Source organism: Oncorhynchus nerka, linkage group LG10, assembly GCF_034236695.1.
Source record: "Oncorhynchus nerka isolate Pitt River linkage group LG10, Oner_Uvic_2.0, whole genome shotgun sequence".
NCBI lineage: Eukaryota > Metazoa > Chordata > Actinopteri > Salmoniformes > Salmonidae > Oncorhynchus > Oncorhynchus nerka.
In genome coordinates, this window is record NC_088405.1 from 93,847,841 (window position 1) to 93,857,255 (window position 9,415).

The 9,415-nt window shown below is 43.7% G+C and overlaps 1 protein-coding gene across 1 annotated transcript; it reads left to right on the forward strand.

The window, feature by feature from the left end:
• The first annotated feature begins 1,756 nt into the window (after window positions 1-1,756).
• On the forward strand, window positions 1,757-9,364 carry LOC115120086 (complement component 1 Q subcomponent-binding protein, mitochondrial-like). Its single transcript, XM_029648978.2, has 6 exons — window positions 1,757-2,165; window positions 2,739-2,889; window positions 4,006-4,099; window positions 8,408-8,503; window positions 8,663-8,788; window positions 9,015-9,364. Exons 1-6 carry the CDS (start codon window positions 1,913-1,915, stop codon window positions 9,162-9,164), a joined length of 870 nt encoding a protein of 289 aa, XP_029504838.1. The 5' UTR covers window positions 1,757-1,912; the 3' UTR covers window positions 9,165-9,364.
• Window positions 9,365-9,415: the final 51 nt, after the last annotated feature.

Here is a 9,415-nt window from a genome sequence, read left to right on the forward strand (position 1 = left end):
GCAAACCAGAATTTGTCAGATCCTGGTCGAATGAAACAGACCCAGCTAAATAGTCAAAGGTTTTGGCGGCAGGGTAGCCTAGTGGTTAGAGCATTGGACTAGTAACCGGAAGGTTGCAAGTTCAAACCCCGAGCTGACAAGGTACAAATCTGTCGTTCTGCCCCTGAACAGGCAGTTAACCCACTGTTCCTAGGCCATCATTGAAAATAAGAATTTGTTCTTAACTGACTTGCCTAGTTAAATAAAGGTCAAAAAATAATAATAATAATAATAATTCACGGAATGTGCTGAAGTCAAGAATACAAATCAATTCATTTTATACTGACTTCTCACGCCCACACATGCACACACTGTCTGTCTCACTACCCAGCCGACAGAGTGACCATGTCCTTGAGACGTACTCCCCGTTCTCTCCCAAATCTCTAGTCAGGTCGGCACCAAGCTCAGACAGTCTGTGTTTAAAATACCATAAAGACATATTGCTTTACCCTAATTCTGACTAGGACTACACATTTATTGATTATGATTTTATACATTCTAATCAATTCCATACAATTATATGTTTCAGGGCGGAAAATTCTAATCATTCAATTTTAACAGACAATTATCACCTATCATTAACAAATGCCTGCTTTTTCAAAATCTGTTCACTCACTATTACCTGATGCATGCTCCTGCTGCAGTAACTTACAGTAAGTAACTGGCAACTCCAGAGACCGATGCATTGACCCTCTGGGTAAATGGACTTCAAATCTTATTGTGAAGTTGGTCACATCAGTTCTCCTGTTTAAATGCGGAGCACTGTTGCACAAATTCACGCTAAACCATGTCAAGTAGGTGTACTCGTACATTGATAATGCAATGCGTGGAGATTATATAGTAGGATTTGATTACTCAGGTCTTTGATACACTTGTAAAATGTCTCGAATGGTATGAAATGGATTGTATCTATTCGCTCTTCTCTTTTTGTATTGTTCAGAGCAACCGGAGGATTTGAAGCTGTGGCGGCGGGATTTGAACAGGGTGTCTGTTGCACTAACATGGCATTATTCACCCATCGATCTTTCTATTGAAAAAATAAATAAATACGGAAATAATATTGTCTTTAAACTAAATTAATGCCACATTTAGATCTTGAAGGGCATCTTAACTTGTGATTCCTAAAATATTTCTTATGGGGAATATTATAAAACAGATCAAGATTGATTGTTTAAATGGGTGGGATAGGTTTACTGGATAACCAATGGTGATATGTTTGATTGAAACGTCATTGTTGACTGAAATATTTGTGTTGTTTTATTGGATGATAAACAACCTGACCTGAGTGTGTTGAAAGTCAAACGATTATAGTGGCGGATATGACAGGGTGACTTTATATTATATATGCTGGTTATTATATCCACTAGTGTTTTTCTAATAAATAAAACAACTTTGCCTCATCAATTGAATTTGTTTGATTTGCAATCATGTTTATGGTTTTCAACTGTATAGTGAATCATCAACGTGAACGTACAGTATGAGCGTGCGTTGTCTTGTGCTCGTCATTCATTTGAACGCGGGGGGGCGCTCTACATCGTAGACCAATAAGAACTGCTTTGTTTGCATTCTGCAGCGAGTTATCACAACACACGGTTGGTTGTTGGATGTATTATAAATATTTCGTTACATGTATCTATTGACTAGTAATAGTTATTATTTTTTTTACCCCAAAACGTGTCTGGTCTAGTTATTGGTTTAGACCATGTGATCACTTCCGGTTCAAAGTTTGAGGAGGTCACGGTGTCCTTCCACACGTGTGTTTCCAGGCATAACTAGTACTCGCATTACAGTAGCTGGTAACTGGAACTTGGGGCTTATCAAACCATTGTATTTTATTTCTTTATTTACTAGTCAAATTGACCAACCTGTAATCATGCTAAAGATGCTTTCCCGAGCGGTGACTACCGCAGTACGAATTTCTACATCCACAATGTCCTCGACTGGTGCTCTCCATCCTCTTGCCAGGTCGGCGTTATGCTCTCCAAACTCGGGAACAATCCGGCCGTTCACCCGGTCTCTCTGGATGATGAGCAATAATGGTGCAGCATCGGGGTACCGACCAAAACTCTTCGGTTCAAAAGGACCGAGTCCTGTATCCTATGAATGTGTGTCGCTACATACGGAAGGTAATGATCGCTAAATTGGGTAGCTAGCTAGTTACTGTAGTGTGAGTACTAGCTATGTTAACGTTAGCTAGCTAAATGACCCCCCTCCACTTGCTTGGTCTTGTTGAACTAGCTAGTTAGTTAATTGTGTGTAAAACAACGGAGGAATAGCTGCAACCAGCTTGGACAACTTTTGTAACATATGTTCTCATGTAACTATCTGACTGGAGGGGCAAGAAATGTCACCAATGCGTGTGTCCCCCCCCCCCCCCCAATGTATGGAACCATCATGTCCATAGTATCTAGTCCAAAAGTTAACTCGTGGGTTTATCAAGCAAGACAGCATGTTTTAGAGCAGTGCCGAATGCGAAGCTGACGATGAAACCAACTATTGAGTGTGACGTTAGCTGGCTAGACATCCCTGATGGCATCTCCATCTGGACCTGTGTCGAGTAATGCGCATGTGACCTTGGAAATGGAACCTGGGTGGGGACAGTCTATGGGACTAACGTGTAGTTAATAATGATTTTTTTTTTTTTTTTTTTTTTTTAAATTTAAAATATTTTTGACATCTTATTAACCGCTCTGTTTCAGGAGACAAAGCCTTTGGAGATTTCCTGTCTGATGAAACGAAAGAAGAGAAGAAAATTCAGAAAAGCAAGACTCTTCCCAAGGTGTCAGGAGGGTGGGAGCTCGAGCAGAACGGCACAGAAGCCAAACTCATCAGGACGCTCTCTGGAGAAAAGTAATGAGCATGGCGAGAAAATAACGCTGTGTCAATATTACAATACATAGGAACACCTCCCCCATCCTGAGTAAATGGCCAATTTGTTTTTACCTTCATTTAACTAAGGCAAGTCGGTTAAGAACAGATTCTTATTTACAGTGACGGCCTAGGAACAGTGAGTTAACTGCCTTGTTCAGGGGCAGAACGACATATTTTTACCTTGATCTTGCAACCTTTCGGTTACTAGTCCAACGCTCTAACCACTAGGCTACCTGCTGGTTACTAGTCCAACGCTCTAACCACTAGGCTACCTGCTGGTTACTAGTCCAATGCTCTAACCACTAGCCTACCTGCTGGTTACTAGTCCAACGCTCTAACCACTAGGCTACCTGTTGGTTACTAGTCCAGCGCTCTAACCACTAGGCTACCCTGCTGGTTACTAGTCCAACGCTCTAACCACTAGACTAACCTAGGCTACCTGGCCCCTACACTCTTACTAGTCCAACGCTAACCACTAACCACTAACCACAGGCTACCTGCCCCCAACCACCAGGCCCTACACTCTAACCACTAGGCTACCCTGCCACTCTAACCACTAGGCCCTGCCGCCCCTACGCTCTAACCACTAGGCTACCTGCCGCCCCCTACACTCTAACCACTAGGCTACCCTGCCGCCCCTACGCTCTAACCACTAGGCTGCCGCCCCCTACACCTAACCCCTACACTCTAACCACTAGGCTACCTAACCCCCCTACACTCTAACCACTAGGCTACCTAACCCCCCTACACTCTAACCACTAGGCTACCTGCCGCCCCTACACTCTAACCACTAGACTACCTACCGTCCCTACACTCTAACCACTAGGCTACCTACCGCCTCTACACTCTAACCACTAGGCTATCTGCCGCCTCTACACTCTTAACCACTAGGCTACCTGCCGCCTCTACACTCTAACCACTAGGCTACCCTGCCGCCCCGGCAGTCACCGCAGACATTTTATTTTGACTATGAATACAGTTGGAGGTCCTATCAATAAATGCACACCTGCACAAAATGAACCCTGTCACGATTCACATCATTTGAAATGTATTCTTTATGGGAATCATTGTCTGATCCCTTTCCCTTCCTTGCAGAGTGACGGTCACATTCAACATCAACAACAGTGTCCCCCCTAACTTTGAAGAGGAGGCTGAACAAGTGCAAGGACAGAAGTCGGCAGAAAGTGAGGTAAGCCTAGAGCTGGACTGATCAACCAAAACTTAGACCGACATTGGCTTCCTCTTACTGAAGCATTCTAATTATGTAAGTCATTTTCTTTAATGATGCAACACAACATTCCTGTAGATTGTTCTAAATGTAAAATCATTATAATGGATTCTTTCAACAATCTGTTTTCATTGGAAGGACAGGATTTGTACTGGCTTTCAGGAATGGCTGAATTGCTTCGCCTTGGTTTTCTGATTGGCTGGGAAGTATCCAATTATTACAGATCTACAGGAGTATAAGTTTCACCGACTAATTATTACAGATCTACAGGAGTATAAGTTTCACTGACTAATTATTACAGATCTACAGGAGTATAAGTTTCCCCGACTAATTATTACAGATCTACAGGAGTATAAGTTTCACTGACTAATTATTACAGATCTACAGGAGTATAAGTTTCACTGACTAATTATTACAGATCTACAGGAGTATACGTTTCACTGACTAAATATTACAGATCTACAGGAGTATAAGTTTCACCGACTAATTATTACAGATCTACAGGAGTATAAGTTTCACTGACTAATTATTACAGATCTACAGGAGTATAAGTTTCACTGACTAATTATTACAGATCTACAGGAGTATAAGTTTCACTGACTAATTATTACAGATCTACAGGAGTATAAGTTTCCCTGACTAATTATTACAGATCTACAGGAGTATAAGTTTCACTGACTAATTATTACAGATCTACAGGAGTATAAGTTTCACCGACTAATTATTACAGATCTACAGGAGTATAAGTTTCCCCGTGGCACTGAACATGGCGATACGTTGGCACATGAGAACTATTACGAGATGTCAAATATTAGTCAATTATTGCATTCTGTCATTCATGGCCTACCTGAGATATGATAGTTGCAATAAAGATGCAATGTGCAGAAATCGCTCCCGCCATTTCCTGGTGGCTGAAATTCAAATAGTTGGTCTAATTTCAGTTTGTGACCAAACAAGCAATGTATACTGTAGAGAATCATTGTACCATCTATGCCGCTGTGAAATGTGTTTTCAATCACCCAAAATATTGTATTTTCAGCTCTTTGACGTTGGATGTACGAAACTGAAGACAAAAAACTAAACTTAAGAACGGATCTGTTCCTAGACCAGTTAACCCACTGTTCCCCTGAACAAGGCAGTTAACCCACTGTTCCTAGACCAGTTAACCCACTGTCCCTAGACCAGTCAACCCACTGTCCCTAGACCAGTCAACCCACTGTCCCTAGACCAGTCAACCCACTGTCCCTAGACCAGTCAACCCACTGTCCCTAGACCAGTCAACCCACTGTCCCTAGACCAGTCAACCCACTGTCCCTAGACCAGTCAACCCACTGTTCCTAGACCAGTCAACCCACTGTTCCTAGACCAGTCATTGAAAATAAGAATTTGTTCTTAACTGACTTGACCAGTTAAATAAAGGCAAAAACAAAAAGACGGTAGACCATTAAGGTTAAAACTATGAAAACTTAGGACACTAAAGAGGCCTTTCTACTGACTCTGGAAAAATGCCAAAAGAAAAATGCCTGGGGTCCCTGTTGATCTGTGTGCCTTGGACATGCTGCAAGGAGGCATGAGGCCTGCAGATGTGGCCAGGGCAATAAATTGCGATGTCCGTACTATGAGATTTTACATTTACATTAAAGTCATTTAGCAGACGCTCTTATCCAGAGCGACTTACAAATTGGTGCTTTCACCTTGTGACATCCAGATGCCTAAGACATCGCTACAGGGAGACAAGACGGACAGCTGATCATCCTCGCAGTGGCAGACCACGTGTAACAACACCTGCACAGGATCGGTACATCCAAACATCACACCTGCGGGACAGGTACGGGATGGCAACAAAAACTGCCCGAGTTACACCAGGAACGCACAATCCCTCCATCAGTGCTCAGACTGTCTGCAATAGACTGAGAGAGGCTGGACTGGGGGCTTGTAGGCCTGTTGTAAGGCAGGTCCTCACCAGACATCACCGGTAACAACGTCGCCTATGGGGACAAACCCACCGTCGCTGGGCCAGACAGTTCTGGCAAAAAGTGACGAGTCGCGTTTTTTTCTCACCAGGGGTGATGGACGGATTTGTGTTTATGGTCGAAGGAATGAGCGTTACACCGAGGCCTGTACTCTGGAGTGGGATCGATTTGGAGGAGGAGGGTCCGTCATGGTCTGGGGCGGTGTGTCACAGCATCATCGGACTGAGCTTGTTGTCATTACAGGCAATCTCAACGCTGTGCGTTTCAGGGAAGAAACTCATGTGGTACCCTTCCTGCAGGCTCATCCTGATATGACCCTCCAGTATGACAATGCCACCACGCACAGAACGAGCAGTATGGCTGATTTCCTGCAAGACAGGAATGTCAGTGTTCTGCCATGGCCAGTGAAGAGCCCGGATCTCAATCCCATTGAGCACGTCTGGGACCTGTTGGATCGGAGTGTGAGGGGCTAGGGCCATTCCCCCCCAGAAATGTCCAGGAACTTGCAGGTCAAATCCAAATCAAATTTGTCACATACACATGGTTAGCAGATGTTAATGCGAGTGTAGCGAAATGCTTGTGCTTCTAGTTCCGACAATGCAGTAATAACCAACAAGTAATCTAACCTAACAATTCCAAAACGACTACCTTATACACATAATTTCCCATCAATTCCCATTATTAAAGTGACTGGAGTTGAGTCGGTGTGTTGGCAGCAGCCACTCAATGTTAGTGTGCTCCCTCTGCTGTTTCCTGAAGTCCACAATCATCTCCTTTGTTTTGTTGACGTTGAGTGTGAGGTTATTTTCCTGACACCACACTCCGAGGGTCCTCACCTCCTCCATGTAGGCCGTCTCGTCGTTGTTGGTAATCAAGCCTACCACTGTAGTGTCGTCCGCAAACTTGATGATTGAGTTGGAGGCATGCAAGGCCACGCAGTCATGGGTGAACGGAGTACAGGAGAGGGCTCAGAACGCATTGATTGATTGAATATGACCGTAAACACACCAGCCAGCTGGTCTGCGCATGCTCTGAGGACGCTGCTAGGGATGCCGTCTGGGCCTGCAGCCTTGCGAGGGTTAACACGTTTAAATGTTTTACTCACATCGGCTGCAGTGAAGGAGAGTCCGCAGGTTTTGTTTGCGGGCCGTGTCAGTGGCACTGTATTGTCCTCAAAGCGGGCAAAAAAGTTATTTAGTCTGTCTGGGAGCAAGCCATCCTGGTCCGTGACGGCTGTTTTTTTTTTGTAATCCGTGATTGACTGTAGACCCTGCCACATACCTCTTGTGTCTGAGCCGTTGAATTGTGACTCTACTTTGTCTCTATACTGACCCTTAGCTTGTTTGATTGCCTTGCGGAGGGAATAGCTACACTGTTTGTATTCGGTCATGTTTCCGGTCACCTTGCCCTGGTTAAAAGCAGTGGTTCGCGCTTTCAGTTTCACGCGAATGCTGCGATCAATTCACGGTTTCAATTTGCGGTTTCAACCCAATTCACGGTTGCTATGGGAACGACCTCATCAATGCTCTTCTAATGAACTCAAATCAGCGTATTCGTCAATGTTGTTGTTGGACGCAATGCGGAACATATCCCAGTCCGCGTGATCGAAGCAGTCTTGAAGCGTGGAATCAGATTGGTCGGACCAGCGTTGAACAGACCTGAGCGCGGGAGCTTCTTGTTTTAGTTTCTGTCTGTAGGCAGGGATCAACAAAATGGAGTCGTGGTCAGCTTTTCCGAAAGGAGTGTGGGGAGGGCTTTATATGCGTCGCGGAAGTTAGAATAGCAATGATCCAAGGTTTTACCAGCCCTGGTTGCACAATCGATGTGCTGATACAATTTAGGGAGTCTTGTTTTCAGATTAGCCTTGGTGGAAGAGTGGGGTAACATCTCACATCAAGAAATGGCAAATCTGGTGCAGTCCATGAGGAGGAGATGCACTGCAGTACTTAATGCAGCTGGTGGCCACACCAGATACTGACTGATACTTTTGATTTTGACCCCCCTTTGTTCAGGGACACATTATTCCATTTCTGTTAGTCACATGTCTGTGGAACTTGTTCAGTTTGTTGTTGAATCTTATGTTCATACAAATGTTAAGTTTGCTGAAAATATATGAAGTTGACAGTGAGGACCTTTTTTCTTTTTTTGCTATTTTAGTTGTGTGTGTATGTGTATATATATATAATATGTATATTAGTTATCGGGCAACATAGTTACATTTATTGCTGAATGAATTGGTCCATACCAGCCAGCTGTTACAACGCTAAGGCTTTGAACCTTGTGTGTTTCCTAACAGCCTGATATTGTGTCCACACCAAACTTTGTTGTCGAGGTGACGAAACCAGCAGCAAAACATTCCTTGGTGTTCGACTGCCATTATCCTGAAGATGAGGTAAGATATCCTACAAGTGAATCATTGGCTATATGGTCCAGAAACATTTAATTGAAGACATCTTTATCAACAGTTATTGGGAAGCACGCTTTGATTTGTTCCTTAACACATGTTAATAAGCAATACATCTAACAATGTTGGGTTAAATTGATTTCTCAGGTAAGCCATGGCGAAGGGGAAGAGGAGAGCGACATCTTTTCCATACGTGAGGTCAGTTTCCAGCCCGAGGGAGATGGCGAGTGGAAGGAGACGTCCTACACACTCAACACAGAGTCTCTGGATTGGGTAAGAGCTGATGCTCAATGGGCTTTCTCTCAGCATGTCTAAATATCATTATTCTAGCCTGTTCCCTGATCTGTTTGTGGTGTTCCCAGGAGGGCAGAAAGACTGGTACCCAGGCTATTCATGTACGATGACTTTACTGCCTACAATAGGACATTTTCAGGAAGGCTGCTCTACCGGAAGTTGGCCCTGATTTAGGTGCTTCAAACTGGCCTGTCTCTCTCTCTAGGCTCTGTACGACCACCTGATGGACTTCCTGGCCGACCGGGGGGTTGACAACAAGTTTGCTGAAGAACTGATCGAGCTGAGCACGGCCATGGAGCATCAGGAATACGTCAAGTTCCTGGAGGACCTTAGTGGCTTTATCAAATGCAATTAATGTGTATGTAGATGGAACAAAATTCATTAACTGAAATTTAAACATGTGGCTTAGACACCATCCCCTCAAAATATTTTCCAATCTAATTTTGTGGAGTGTTATAGGTACAAGAATTGTTGCATTTAATGTTTCTGCAGCTTTTAATTTCATATTGAATCACTTTGCTGCAACTGATAATATAAAAGGCTTGTTAGTGTCAACATCATGGAGCAAGATTAATGTCTCACCACCGGTTAGTATCAATGACACGA